At 37.2% G+C, this 15,316-nt stretch overlaps 3 protein-coding genes across 5 annotated transcripts; 1 reads left to right on the top strand and 2 right to left on the bottom strand.

The window, feature by feature from the left end:
• Positions 1 to 2,820: 2,820 nt before the first annotated feature.
• LOC121979734 (peroxisomal membrane protein 13-like) lies at positions 2,821 to 6,479 on the top strand. The gene is made up of 5 exons (XM_042531724.1): positions 2,821 to 2,980; positions 5,176 to 5,400; positions 5,466 to 5,770; positions 5,876 to 5,968; positions 6,050 to 6,479. The coding sequence occupies exons 1-5, from the start codon at positions 2,956 to 2,958 to the stop codon at positions 6,251 to 6,253; spliced, it is 852 nt and encodes a 283-aa protein (XP_042387658.1). The 5' UTR covers positions 2,821 to 2,955; the 3' UTR covers positions 6,254 to 6,479.
• A 185-nt stretch (positions 6,480 to 6,664) lies between these two features.
• On the bottom strand, positions 6,665 to 7,508 carry LOC121979743 (protein TIFY 5A-like). Its single transcript, XM_042531735.1, has 2 exons — positions 7,131 to 7,508; positions 6,665 to 7,028 (listed from the first exon to the last, which is right to left on the bottom strand). Exons 1-2 carry the CDS (start codon positions 7,296 to 7,298, stop codon positions 6,744 to 6,746), a joined length of 453 nt encoding a protein of 150 aa, XP_042387669.1. The 5' UTR covers positions 7,299 to 7,508; the 3' UTR covers positions 6,665 to 6,743.
• A 1,868-nt stretch (positions 7,509 to 9,376) lies between these two features.
• Positions 9,377 to 14,434, bottom strand: LOC121979715 (nuclear transcription factor Y subunit A-10-like). Of its 3 annotated transcripts, none has more exons than XM_042531705.1 (5): positions 14,048 to 14,434; positions 13,235 to 13,614; positions 11,444 to 11,562; positions 10,110 to 10,247; positions 9,377 to 10,024 (listed from the first exon to the last, which is right to left on the bottom strand). In XM_042531705.1, the coding sequence occupies exons 2-5, from the start codon at positions 13,506 to 13,508 to the stop codon at positions 9,731 to 9,733; spliced, it is 825 nt and encodes a 274-aa protein (XP_042387639.1). In that variant the 5' UTR covers positions 13,509 to 13,614; positions 14,048 to 14,434; the 3' UTR covers positions 9,377 to 9,730. The 3 variants fall into 3 exon arrangements, with proteins under 3 accessions (XP_042387639.1, XP_042387646.1, XP_042387635.1); XM_042531712.1 differs by having other exon boundaries at positions 14,175 to 14,434; XM_042531701.1 differs by having other exon boundaries at positions 13,235 to 14,434.
• Positions 14,435 to 15,316: the final 882 nt, after the last annotated feature.

Below are 15,316 nucleotides of genomic sequence, written 5' to 3'. Positions count from 1 at the left end.
ATGATTCTCTTAATTTATTATCCGAATATAAAAATAAATTGGAATCAATACTATCGCTAGTTGAAGAAAATCTTGATAATTGTGTTTGAGAACGATCGAATCCATATTCCATCTGGTGCTTCGTTTCTATATGTTGTTTCAACAACCCATAGCTACCGCCGACTTAGAATTTGTAGGAAGCATTGCAGTGTTTACATTTTGCACGCATTTCTCCCAACGAAAGAGTGACCTTCTCAAAATGTTTAGTAAAAATAAAAGACTTTAGAGGAGGAAGTTCCCGAACCTTAGAAGTAATTGCATCAGTACTTCCTTGTGTTTCGGACGTCAGATTCAGAAGGTGCTCGATCTCATCATTGATGGATTGAATGCTGGAGTCTTCCTCCCGCGGATTCATTATTCCCTTTCCCTTCCGAGCTCGAGATGATGCACCTCCACGGTATCCTTCCATTGTAATTGAAAATTAGAAACAAAAGCATATAAAGAATACGAAATTGAGATTAAGAGTAGAGAAGATATGTGTGAAAATAATGAAATGGGCTCTCTATTTATAGAGTTTGGATAGTAACGGACACTAAATCATAGTCATTGATCAACAAATAGTCAAATGATCATAACTGTTGAAAAAAATACCCAAAACCTCCCCCACCCTCCCCAACGGCTAGGAACCGCCAGTTAATTGGTGGTTCAAACCATAAAAAAAAAATGTTGGTTGAACCGGTGGGTCGAACCGGTGGTCCGCCGGGTTTTCACCAAAGGAACCGGTTTGGCAACTTACCGGGCCGGTTATGATTTGACCCAACGAACCGGGTCAACAGGCAACCGACTCGTTGACCCAATTACAGGCTCGAGCCAGGTCTCGGGTCGGGTCCGAGCCAGACCCGACCCGGGGTCGAGTCTACTTCTGACACCTTTCCTAGAATATGCTCACAATTCATGCGCTTTATAGGGTAGAAATTTCTTGCGTATAGCTAGCAAGGGGAATATTCCCCTGATTCCTTGACAATTGTTACACAAGATGTCAAAAAGGAATATTGGATTATATAACTGATGACCCCCACTATGTTTTGCTGATATGCTGACCAAATCATCTCCAACGTCCGATCGGACTTTGTACTTGGATGAGATTGGGTCGACTGAGTGTTGACCATTATGAGAACTTGACCTCCTTACGGACTCAACGCCCGCTCGGGCAAGTAGCCCGAGCCGGGCCAACTTGGCGATCCATTTGGACAAGATGTCCGATCAGATGAGTGGTTTGGCTGAGCCGTATGATTGTACCGCTCGAATCTGAACTGAACTAGGCCGCAACTCGGGATTCCGTTTCGCCGGGTGGACTTGGGAATCGATCAGACAATTTGTCCGATTGGCTAGATGGTTTGTCCGTGTGATTCCGTCAAGCCAGGAGGACTTGGGGATTCGATCGGACAAGTTGTCCGATCGACTAGATGATTCTTCCATGTCGACTCAAACTATTGACTCTTTCTTAACTTTGACCATCATATTAATAAACTTCATTGACTTCGACTCTAACTTCAGTGCCCAACACAACCTTATTTATCGTATCACTACATATGATATAATCTTTGCATGCATTCTCTACTTTTCAGAATATAGAACAAGAATACAAGATAATGCTCAGTCCTCTCTCACTAATTCCAATTTTGTAGCTGTAATGCTGCGGATGAGGAAATCAGTCCAGTTACATTTGAAATTAGAAATAAATTTTGAAATGTGAGGAAGATTGAAGAAGAAACGTTAACATAACAATATGTATCGGGATATTAATTAGGGATGATAATTTCATCCAAATTCGATAGATAATTTGACATCCGATTCGAATGGAAAAGGATATATAGAGAATTTTTATATCCGATTATAGTAAATGGATATTCGAATATGGGTATTTCGGGTATAGGTATGAAGGCGGATGTGATAAAATCTCACCCATACCCTACCTGATATATTTATTTATTTATTTATAAGCCTCATTTTTTATTGGGAAAGAAAATAATTTTAGTCCGTTTTTCGTCTTGTCTTAGAAAAAAAAAATTTAGTTTGTCTCTTTATCCTGTAATCAACACGCATCTCATCTTCTTTTCCACAAAAAATGTTCACCCGATTAAAGGAGCGCGAGACGAGGAAGAGCTGACAAGTACATTGAAATATTTTTTTAAAATGAGAATGGTAGGGAATAATAGGATGACGGGTAGGATATGGGTACTCGAAACTCTGACGGGTATGGGGATGAGTATGAAAGTTAAATACCCGATGGGTATGAGGATGAGTATGAGTATAGATATAATAAATAGAGATGAGTACGAAGGATATGAAATCTTAAATCCTATCCAAATCCTACCCATTGTCATCCCTATTATTAAATTACCTCAAATTCCAACAGTTACATCTTACTTCATATAATATTTAATTCCATTATGTATATATATAACAAGTCATCGTTTTTTTAACAGTTAATCACGCTTTGCTTTATGGAAGATTATCCGGATTAAAAAGTTTTCTAGCTATCTAACAAATTTTAATATAAATCGTGCAACCTAAAAGATTAAGAGTTTTCTTCGCAAAACTCTTCAGCAATGAGCGCACACATTATCAGATTCCCCTTTGTGAGCAACGTGTAAAAAAAACATCATGCAACAGTAAGCAGAAGAATCGAACTAAATAAAGCAGATCATTATTCGTTGGCAAAATCTGGACACGACAAAAATGGAAACTTCGTATCCGCTAATTATCGACCTCCGGAATCCGACATCCGAACGGCTAACGGATCCGGATGCTAGTTTTATCGGGTGGGATAACGAGGGATCCAAAGTTTCCGTCATTGGTGTTCGACGAGGTTTGTAAAGCGAAGCAGTCGGCGAAGCCCTCATCGCCTTCGTCGGATAGAGAGAGAGATGGGTTGCAGCGGGTGTTTTTTGTAGATCTGGTTCTGCCAACAATATGGGATCCAACTCTCCACCTGCAGGTAGGTGATTCTCCGGTTACCTTTTTTTTTTTGGTTTCATTTTTCGCTCAGGTAGGTGTTTCCCCTGATTTTTTTTTTTTGAATCCCTTGGGCAAGAATCTTATTAGGGTTTCGATCGATTTGTTTCCCTACGTTGCTCGAATCTAGTCGTAGGTTTGCATAGTTCATGTATCGATTGCGTTCAGAGAGAGGTAGCGTGTAACTAGGGTAACTCAAATTAAAAGTTGAACTTTTGTAATTGATTTGTAGGTTTGCATAGTCCCTTTTCGTTTACTATGAAAAATAAATGGATAAACTCGAGCACTTTATACTTGTGACTTGTGAGCTTAGCTCACCAAAACTATGGCGAAGAAAGTTCGTGAATATACTTGGATACACTCTAATCTAAGGTTTCTCTACGTTTTACTCATATAGTTTGTTTAGGCAATGAAAGGATATATAATTGTGATATTATTTGTGTGTAGTTTTTAAAAAATTCTGAGATTCATTTACATTTTCAAGAAACAAATGAATACGTTTCACTTAGGCTTGGTAAAAAGCTTGTGTTCAGTTAAATCTCAATCAATTTTTAAATAAACAAGCTAGGACATAAAATTTTGAGCTTGATATATATTGAACTTGTGTTGAGCTCAAAGCTCATTTGTTTTCTAATAAATAAGTTTGAACAAAGTTCTGTTCGTTTATAACCTTGAGTTTATCCACTTTGAGCTTTAAGCTGTGATTTGGTTATTCATCATAATTTTTAATTCTTTAATCATAAGGGGAAGTATTGTCAAATGTATTGTTTGCTAGGTATTAGTATCTCATAAAAACATAATGCTTTAAAAGACTTTGTTGAAAAAATTATTGAAATGTTGTGATCGTCAATTTCTCGTTAATTGATTGACTGATATAGGCATAGTTAATGCTCACACAAAACTTTGACAGGAGCAATTATCTTTCCACCTTGCGTATTTTGGGGTAGGTTTATGTAGAATTGTTAGATCCTATGATTAAAATACCTTGCTGAGTTAACTAAGTCCATGAAATCAGGCCTTATCCAGGGATTGTGAAATTGATGTGTGAACTTACTGTAACGATCAGATGAGTCAAACATTTTTGTTTGTTGCGACTTGTGGTTCACACATGTCACTTTGGAATTCGATCTCCATCGTGCCCTTGCTTGAAGACATTTCAGATAAGGTGCTCTTGACGGATGATTCCTCATCTCTGGACCCTTTTCACCACGTTGCTGCATGTTGTTGATTTATAGATCTGCATAACCCAGATTTAATTGTCCTTGCTCTTCTGCACCAACCAACATTCAAAGCTTGGCAGCCAATGCCCATTTCACTGTTACCTTTGTGAGGTTTCCCTCATATTGTGTCAACATAGGCTTGCCACCAGAAGGAAGGAGGCCTTTGTCCTATTGCCTTCTGGAATGAAATCCAAGTAGGATAAAAGCACATGACACTCTCCTCCTCTCTCTGAAAACCTAGAAGAGATTACATAGAGAAAAAAGAGAGAGGAACAAATGCATCCCAAATGCCTTAGAAAAAACAAATGAGGTTAAAAATATGTGTGATGCAAGAGAGGTTAAGTAGAAAAAGAGTAATGAAAGAAAGAGGTGGGAATATGTGATGTTATTTTGAATTAGACGGTTGACGATGATTCATTTCTACTAGTTTATGTTTTTTTTCACTTCATTTGCAAGGAATTATATTGAATTTTGTTAAACCTCACAACCATCCTATGCTCTGAATCCACAAGCCCTTTTTCAATATCGCTAATTTTTTATAGGCATATTAGGTGAATCAAGGCCAGCTATATGTTCAATGTTCTAGGTTCAACCTTTTTATATTTTCTTTGTATCTTTAGTTCATAAATGAATTCTTTTTTATATGATATTACTAATATAAATTTTTGGTCTTCATATGTTTAAGAATTTGATCTTCCACAAATTCTGAGTGTTACATAACTACTAATGCTTGTTCAGCCACTACTCCCATTGTATTAGGTTTTATTCAGCATTCTTGGGAGACAATGTAAAAGCTGATGATCTGCTTTTTTTTCTTTTTTAATTTTGCATACAAATTTAAGCATATAGTCAAGTCTATTATAGAGAAATTAGATCGAGTTTCATGTGTTGAGTTTATTTGGGGACCACACATATAAAGATTTTTGAATTGAATTGCAATTATTTTTTTCTTCTGTAGGTGCCCCACCACCAAAACCATGGGAAAGAGCTGGTGATTCATCAAGTCCTGCACCATTTAAGCCACCATCATCGGGCAACACTAGTGATGTCGTTGAAGCATCTGGCACTGCAAAACCTGGTGAAGTTGTTCCAACTGTTGACAGGAATATTACTACTACCAATAATACTCTCACAGGACCTGTTCCTCCAAGGCCATGGCAGAACTATGGCACCAGTTACGGAGGTACTACGTTTGGAAATTGTTATTTTCAAAATTTATTAGTCTTGATGCTCTCATTTCTATTGTAGGTTACGGATCAAATGTATACAATTCAAGCTATGGTTCTGGCATGTATGGCTCCTATGGGGGTGTTGGATCCTATGGGGGTATCGGATCATATGGTGGCGTTTATGGTAACAATATGAATTCAGGCTATGGGAATTTGTATGGAAGTTCAGGAATGTATGGAGGTGGCATGTACAATAGTGGCCTTGGTGGCCCTATGGGCAGCTATGGTATGGGCATGGGAGGTCCTTATGGTAACCAAGATCCAAATAATCCATTTGGTCCCCCATCATCCCCGCCAAGTTTCTGGATGTCCTTTCTTCGTGTGGTAGATAAATTTGTGACTGCAAACTTATTTATTACCAACTTAGAACTCTCTCGCTGATTTGACGATGTTATTATTCTACTTACGAAATTAAAATCCATTTCGTAGATGCAAGGCGTTGTGAATTTCTTCGGTCGAATTTCTATACTCATAGATCAGAATACTCAGGCTTTTCACTTGTTCATGACTGCCCTTCTTCAGGTTAGTTTTACTTTGCCAAATTTGGCTCTATTTTTTTTTTACTTGACAGAATATTGTTAACAACTTATTTGACATCTGTAGCTTTTCGACCGGTCTGGAATGCTATATGGCGAGCTCGCAAGATTTGTTTTGAGGATACTGGGCATCCGAACAAAGCCTAAGAATCAGCAGCAACCAGGACCTGGCGAATTTCCTGTCCCTGCTGGCCAAAATTTCCTCGACGGACCTAAAGTTAGCGGCACATGGGACGGTGTTTGGGCCGGCGACACTAAGCCTTCTTCTTAGACATGCTAAATTCTTTGAGCTCTGTGCGTTTGTAACCTAAATGTCGAATGGTATAACGTGCTTTCCATGGTCATATATGCACTTAGCTGGGACAGTGTCGGCATGCTACTCTCCCACTAGTGTAATACTTACTTTCAAAAAGGAATGACAACGTATTACAAACGATGTAAAACATGCGTCGCTCTGTTTATCTTTGTTCAATAATTTAAACGATTTTCTTCCTGTAGATTGCAGATTCTTTGAACTTCTTTGAGTAACTAAAAATTACTCATACTGGCACATGGTGGTTGAAACTTCAAAACAACTTGATTTGATCGTAACACGATTTCCCGAAGAATGATCTTTGTTTTGAAGATCCTCTTTTGTTTTGAATCAATAATTAATTAGCCATTGATATCAATTCCTTTTAAATTTATATAACTAAATCTATCCAGTATTATTAAATACTTTAAAAAAAAATCTATTTTCCAAGTAGAATTACATGTGGGTATCAAGATTTGATGGAGGACAAAGGTTCTGAAGTGTGCATATAATAAGGCGATATAGCAAGTGATCTGGACTTCCTCTTCTGGAGAAACCGCTGCAGTGATCGCTTCATCGGAAGCTTAGGGTTCATGAGGAGCTGCTGCTCCATAGATAGAGGCGGTCGTCGCACCGACGAGCGATGATGAAGCAGCAGCTGGGAGGGTGAGGATTCCTTCTCCTTTGCTTGTGTACTCTCCTTCCTCCATTGATCGTCCATCTCTTTCGTGGCCATGCAGATGATTGCTCTCGCCTGTTTAATTTTCCAATGGTAAATAAATAAATCGCTGCGAGCTAAAAGTTAAATAAACCTTTCGAGGGGAAAACAGAGAGAGAGAGAGAGAGAGTCACAAACCTGAAGGTCTGTGACGTTGCGGATACAAATCTGGCCATTGTAAAAAATGGTGATCTGTTGATTCCCCTGCTGCTCCACTCCGCAAAATCTGGGCGTGCTCGAACGGCGGTCGCCGTCAGCGCTCGCGTTGCCGAGGCGAAGCCGGAGGTCGATCGCGTCGCGACTCATTCTCGTCGTCGATCTCCGGTCGAACAGCTCGGCGATCTTTTTTCAGCAGGAAAATGATCGAGGTCGAGGATTACTTAGCTTGCAAGGGAAGCGATGGAATTCGATATTGCGACGGAGAGGGAGGAGCTGGTTTTATAGGATTGAAGAAGTGTGAAAGAAAAAACAGGAAGAGCGCGCGCGCGCGGGGGTCGGGCGCACGCGGCGAGGCCGAACTCCGCCGCGTGCAACTCGTGCCCATTTCCCACCTCAAGCACGTTTTGATGCCGCCGCTTTATCTAAATACAGCTGCTCACTGCTCAGAACAGTGTCTGTAATCGGCTGGAAAGAAGTGGGCTCTAGCCAGCTAATTCAATGCACGTGTTTTCTTAATTAAAATTGAGATCGGAGCTGTCCCGGGCAAATGATGCGGCAAACGCTTCTTAATTTTTTTTTTTAGATATATACGAATCTTAATTTTGATAAATTAATATACGGTTGACAAAAAAAAAATTAGGTTGGTGGATCATGGGTATTTTTAAATTTATTTTAATAGCTGGTGAAGTATTTTTATGAGATTGAATTAATTATTTTTAAAATTAATTAATATAAGTTGAATATCACGCGTCAAATTAAAGAAATTAAAATCAGAGTTATTAATGGATGGTACATTTAGTTAGTAAAACAAAATTGGACAAAAATAAAGAAATTTTTTTCTAAATAATTAAAAGAGTAATTCATTACATCACATCAGTATTCTTATTTTCATCATGTACTTCCCTTCATATCCGGGAGATCGATATTAGGGGCAGATCTACATTTAAGTATTGTTTTCATAATTATCTCACATATATCTCTTATCTAAATCCTAAAATTGATCGGGCGCATTATAGTCATTATGAAATCATAATTATTACATATGTTATAACAATTACAATATAATTTCATAATTACTATAACTATAATAGTTATAGTAAACTTTAATAAAGAGTATTAAAATTTTGTAAGCCTTTAAAAATATTTTTGAAGATGGCCTAAGACCGTGTCGTTACAAATCATATAAGATAACAAATATAAATCTTTGAATGAACTTTGATTTAATATATTATGTATCTCGTAATCCAATTTGAATTAAAAAAAATATGGTCACTCAAAACCTACTTAACATTCACGGTTTTATAATTACTATAATTGTATAGTAATTATGGATTCGTAATTGTTATAATGCGGTTCTGATATACAATTGCAGAGCCAGGCATGAACTTGTGTTGTAGCCCGAGGACCTAGCTGTTGCTAATGTTAATTTTGCTTATATATCCCATTAATTTTAAATTTTCAAATCAAAAGAGAAGCCCTTTAGCTTAGACATCCATTTGAAAGCCATTTTTAGCCTGAACGGGATATAATTTCTAGCTCTATCACTGTCGATATAAGATTTAGACAGGAAATATCGATGAAAGATAATAATGAAAATTGTATAGTAATGAATAATTGAGTAATTATAACGTCTTTTGATTAAAAAATTAAAATGGAACGGATGATTTCAAAGATAAAAAGTACCCTATTGATTTTTGGCCAATAAAATTGTGCCTGTTCTTCGAACCTTTGTGATAAAAGAAATTTGAAATAAGGGATCAAAATTTGATGACGTCTGAACATATCTTTACTCATATATGGATCATTTATATTAATTACTAATAATTATTCATAATTTATGTTTAGCTTAGAAATAAATTAACGGGTGCTAAGGACGGAGCGTCGTGTCTGGATTGACATCTGTAGAATTTGTTTTCATCGTGTGACGTTGAGTGTCCAGCTTGATCGACTTATCTACTTGAATCGACACTAGCATTATCCATTCCATCTTATTTTCGTTTTTAATATGCAGGGGTAGGTTGATTTTCGAAATATTTATCGGGATTCAAAATACTCTTATTTATTCTTCTAACTGCACTATCGGAGTCATATGGCTTTGATCGATTAATTTGAATCTACTGTTGATTCTCATTTCTTTCTGGTGGAACCGATCGATCCAATCAAATTTCACATACTTGATAGGGGTGCAAACGAATGAAACCTACTCACAAGTTTTCCAAACCGACTCAAGAAATATTTAATTTGTATTTAAAATCAACAAATTCGATACTCAAACTTACATAAGCACAGAAACCACAATTTAATAGTACGATCACCACCTAAATGAGACCATAATTAATACATCCACCAAATTGGTTTAGGAGTAAATGCACAAAGGACTTCCCAAGGCTGCTGTCCTCTCCCAGGAACAACAGTCTGATGATTTCAGAATTCCCAATGCAGATGAGCCAAGAATGAATTGCCTAGAACAACCAGATGACGGCAAAGTTATGCTTCTATCTGACTGTTCAGAGTTCTGGAGAGGGGGAATCAACGATAAGTGATGTTCTCAATCGCCCTCCTCCACAGCATCCATCTCGTCAGACTTTGAGATAGCAGCAGCCATCAGCTGCTGCACCCCAGCTGCTGCAGATGCTGCTGGTCGTTCCTTGTCCACCATCGACCATGTTGACGTGGGAATGGAAGGGAGATGGAGATGGATGCAGACGTTCGACGTAATGATGATTGCTATGATCCACGTGAAGGATGGAGCTTGCAAGGACTGCATTGTTTTCGCTCTGTCCATTGCCTTCCTTTTTGGTGTTGGCGAAGCGGCCGCCGCAGCCTCGCACCCGTCTCATAGCATGAAGATGGCGTGACTCGTGCAAATATGGCTGCACAATAACAAAGAGAAGATTATGGAAATAACTATGGATCTATGGACTGAAAGAGAATATTATGCTATGAAAAAACTGTTACCTTCCTAACTTTGCTGGTTTTACTGTCTTTCTCTGCCTTGGCACGGGCTTTGCGGCGACGGAGAATTGCGTGGAATTGCTTTCCATTCACATAAATTAGCCCTTCAGGTATCTCCATTGGTAAAGGCACACACCCATTCTGCAATATGAATCTGTAAATTTCTAGTTATAGTAATCGAGAGTTAGTTTAAGTAGTATTCTAAGTGACTGAGTAGATGTAGTAAGAATTTGGTTAGTACAATTCTTTGTCGACTCTAGCAAAAGCTAAATAGATAATGATATTGAACTCATTGATAGTATAATTGGAAAAGTTTTACACCAATACAATGACTGATAGGGATGAAAAAGAAACCTACTGAGGAAAGGTTTTATGTTAATATAAATGAAATGTAATTTCCATCACAAAACAGTTAAAAGGAATGGTTAAACGGGATGAATAAGAGACCTATTGATCCACTTGGTTTATTATTCAATAATGAGAGATTGACAACGATATCATTCGTAGGTTTAAGTATGAATGGAGATTGAGCTGAATAGAATTCCTGATTGATGCTTATGAAACGAAACAATAAAAAAATTATTGTAATACATATGAGACTGTTGAGATTGGATATGTAGAAATCAGGATGAATAAGGAAATTAAAATGATAGCATATGAGCAAGAAGTGCAGCTTTCCCTATCAATGATACACTGAGAGATAACTAGGTTAATATGAAATTGATAATGCCAAGTAAATTTTACAATACGATAAGTTGAATGAATTAGATTGAAGGCGAAAGTAAAGCAAAGAATGAACAAAGTGATCTCTAGTAAAGTCTAGTTTTAGTAGCAGCCATGAAACCTTACATGAAGCTTATGCAGAATAAAAACGTATTTTAGATGCACGGTTCATAAGTATGGTTATGTTTGTACTATTTAAAATTTTAGTCTTGGTCCCAAATTAACAGAACGATTAACTACTTGTGAAGTTTATGAACATAAATTGACTAGGCCTGTATAAGGCTATTTTCAGAAAATCAGGAAACAAAAATAAAGTCAATGTATCAGCTGAGTGATTAACTCAGTTTGAAATACCACAAAGGTCTAGTAATCCAACATTTCAGTAGGATAAATTGATGAACACACTTCACAAATGAAGGAATTGAAATCCAAAGGAACAAAAAAAAAAGGTATAAAATATTTACTAGTCACCAAAATAAGGGAAAAGGAGCGTGAGCTTCATAAGTTGCATAAAGACCATAGCTAGGACAAATCTACATTGGCAAGAGAAAATAAGAATGAAAAATCAAAGCAATAGTAAACTTAAATTGAGAGCATGACAAACAATAACTTACCACAGTCTGTTCACCAAATCTATGCTCCAAACCACCTGGGTTGTCTGCTGGTAGAGATTGTAGAAAGAAGGGCATCATATGTTCCTGAGTTTTCGGTTCCTTCACAATATACTTGGGGCCTAAGGTAAGCAGATGTAAGTGGACAAGTTCACAGTACAAGTACTAATCAACAAAAACTACAATAGAAAAACCAGAAGACATGGTTCATGCTGCTTGAAATCAGTTGCATCACGTACATAGAGTTCACAAGTCACACCCATTGAAACACAATAATTTTAGTATCCTTGCTAAAGAAAGTTATTTCACAGTTGTAGTACAGCTAAAATACATGTTTGTGTTCTGCATTGAAGGGTCTTGATGTGGTTGAAACTTTTCAATACATTAGTCAATAAATGAATTTAGTTAATTAGAATATCAATATTGATGTAACCTTATATAGAGTTTAATGAAGTGATAGATTCATGAAGGAAACACAAATAGTTAGGACAAACTCACAGCCTGAGCTTGATGATAATTTGGTGGTGACGATAAGAAATTGATGATGATGATGATTAACCTAGTGCAATACATGCAAACTTTGTTATGATTTTATATTCAATACATTGCAAAATGTCCAATATTTTTTTCCTTTTTGGTAACCACAAAGTGTCCACTTGCCGTATTGAATGGTATGTTGGACATGAGACTATTATTGTTTGTAGTGGAGGTGACAAGATTATATCCCAACAACGTTGTTATACGTTTGATCCTGGTATATTGGCATCACAAATACCTAGTTACATCCCTTGTCTTAATTGAGCATCAGAGCAATTTTTACCTTCAAAGTTACAGTTGCAAGGATTCGTACTGTCATTCAATCAACACATGCTTTGTTTCGTAGAATCCAATAGATATTGAAGGAAACACAAATTCAATGTAAAAGAGTTGCAGGAAATAGGAATCTGACCAAAGGGAGAAACAATCACTATAAAAACTGTAAAAAGCTGAGCATTTTCCTGTTATCTTATTTTTGCAACAGTGTAAATAATGCAAAATAGGAATATAGTTTTTAAGAGTTTTTAAACTTTTAAGTTTGTAGTTTATAACATCTCTGTAGCAGAAGAAGCTTCTTAAAGAAGGGTTTAAAGTTGACAAATGACAATTGTTTATTCTAGGGTGTAAAGAAATTCGATATGTTTTTAATTTAGAATGTAGAATAGTTTTGCTAGGAGTCTAATTAGATTGGTGTGTTTCCTATGTATTCAATTTGCTTCCTAGTTTGTTTGGGTGAAATCTATTAAAGAGGTGTAATTTTTAATAAATTTATCATCTATCAAGTAACAAAATTCTTCTTTGTTAGATCCTAATCTTGGAGTAACCTTAAAATTGGGCTTTTACAGTTTTTTTCTTTCAGATTTCTTACACTTAGCTATCCTCCTTTTCAGTATCATTTATTATGTGAAGCAAAGTCCTGCTCGTGTCCCACCTAAAAACTCCTGTTTGTGCAGCAATACCAGTATGGCTTAACATTGGTTGAACTAAGTGTGTTCTGAAACAAAAGAAGATGGGAGTCATAATGAGAGAGTAGAGTAGCATCTTAAATAATCTAGCCTCAAAAGTCATGTAGAACTTTAAAAAATTTCACAGAACAAAATTTACAGATTATGTCACTTAGGCAAACTTCAATACTTGGCGATTTGGCGTCTCAAGTTGAAAACCAGCCGCAGGAAAACAATAAAAAAGTGAATGTTCCAATGACATGATTGAAACAGCAACAAGAAATATAAGAAAATGGCACAGCAAGAAGGTTACCTGGGAATATGGTTAACTTTGGTATTCCATTCCACCCGTTATCTGGGTTTTCTAGCCACTGCCTTGGATCAAGAACATGATTCAATTCTCGTGACACAGCTGGAGGCTGGTCCACCACATTGGCATGGTCCCAAGATGGAGGCTTCAGCTGGCCGAAAGACTCCCCGTAGAGAGTTTGAGATCCAATCGACAAAGGCACTAGATTTGCATGGGCTGTCTGAGAACCCTTTGCTTGTCGAACTCCATGATTCCCGAAGAAAATTGGTGTTTGCATTGTGTTCAGTCTCCAAACACAATATCAATCAGAAACTTGTTCCATGTCTGTCTCAAACTGTTATTACTGCTTCTCAACTACCATGATCAAACCAATCCTCCATTACCTGCATGCAGCTCGAATCTTGGAGCCTTACACTTCGTGTACAAGTTTACAACGAATCGAAGGAAACTTGAATTTGCAACGACAACTTTGATGCGCGAAACCAAAACTCACGAAGTAAATTAACTGACCGATCAGACAAACAACGTCAATCTGATATCTAGCATCAAACAGAGTGAAAAAGCGAAATACACGACAAGGAAGACAAAAAGATCAGTTTCAAGGAGATAGTTTTCCAAAAAACAAAGCAGAACGCCCTTTCTCCCCTTCTTTACCCCAAAACTTTCGGGGAAAACAATTCCGGGATTCTAGTTCAGTTGTTACGGCGAGAACACAAACAACAAGAAACCAAAAGTAAAAAAAAAAAAAAATCCAACTCGCAATGATTTCCGAGATTCAAACTTTGCAACAACCAAAAGACCAGAACCCAAACGGACCAGAGACGTATCTGCATCCAAATTTCTCTCGCGGAAACCCCACTATAGTAAAGAACAAGCACCCAACCACCGTAAGAGGGCCGCGAAAACAACTCAAAAGCAAAGAGATGGAGGCGGCGGCGCTCACACTTGAGCCGAAACCGCCGCCTAAACCGCTTGATCCATCGCCGGGTGAAATGGCATAGACGCCTATGGCGCGGAGTAGGCGGCAAGAACGAGCACCGGAGCCGTTGAGGGGACGAAATCAATGGGAGAACGGATTTTATGCCCAATCTCTCCAAAAAGCCATCGGCATCGGGTGAAGAGGAATTCTTCAGAGCACTGTAGACGCATAATGGCAGGCATGTGTTCATCGTCTACCACTCGTTGCTCAGTGAGACAGGCTTCTATTCACATTTCGCCTCTTCTTTTGGTGCTTCGGGTTGCGTCGCCACGTGTGAGCAGAAATTAATGCAAAATTAACAAATAAATATTGATTTCATTACAAAATTATCAAGTCAACATTGAATCCCATGACTGCTCGACTGATTATACAATCACTTAACCCCCAAACAAAATATTTAATTGTTAATTAAATCAAAGTTAAACACACATGTTTATTATTATTATTATTATTATTAAACGAGGAAAAAAATGAAAAAAAAAATAATGGACACGTCCAGTCGTACAAGAAAAAATATAATTAAAATTTTAAAAAATGTGAAGTTCGTGATGGCTTTTGGGCTGATCCATCCAAGTGGCGACGTGGCAGCCACCCGAGGAAAGGTGCCGTATTGCGCTTTGTCGCTGTGGATTCCGTTCGAGTTAATAATAATAATAATAATAATAGTCTATTAAATCTTTAATTATTATTTTAAATTGTTGAGTGAAATAGTGGGGGACATTTTGATTTATAGAAATAAAACGGTCTCCTTCGAGCCTCTAAACTCCACAACTTTATAAATTTCTTCCTATAACCATAAATTAAACATACAATTTGATATTGATCTTGATCCTGTTCGAATTATCCTGCTGTTTGAATGAAGGGAGTTGAAAAATTGAGGATGGAGTGACCGTTGACGGAATGAAGACCTAGATCCTATAAAATAAATTTAAAATTAAGGAAAGGGTCTTTACGTTAATTCTCTGATGCTCAAGTCAAAATCAAGAAGAGAAATTCAAAAAATAGAAAATTTTATCTTCCTCATATATAACGTATTTTTTTATACCTTTTTCTCTGATCGTTCATCTGTCCTTATTTAATAATATTAATTGACAAAAGCGTGTTCT

The sequence above is a fragment of the Zingiber officinale genome, chromosome 1B (assembly GCF_018446385.1).
Source record: "Zingiber officinale cultivar Zhangliang chromosome 1B, Zo_v1.1, whole genome shotgun sequence".
Classification (NCBI taxonomy): Eukaryota; Viridiplantae; Streptophyta; class Magnoliopsida; order Zingiberales; family Zingiberaceae; genus Zingiber; species Zingiber officinale.
The sequence above is the reverse complement of the archived record's forward strand: the minus strand, read 5'-3'. Positions and strand labels throughout refer to the sequence as shown.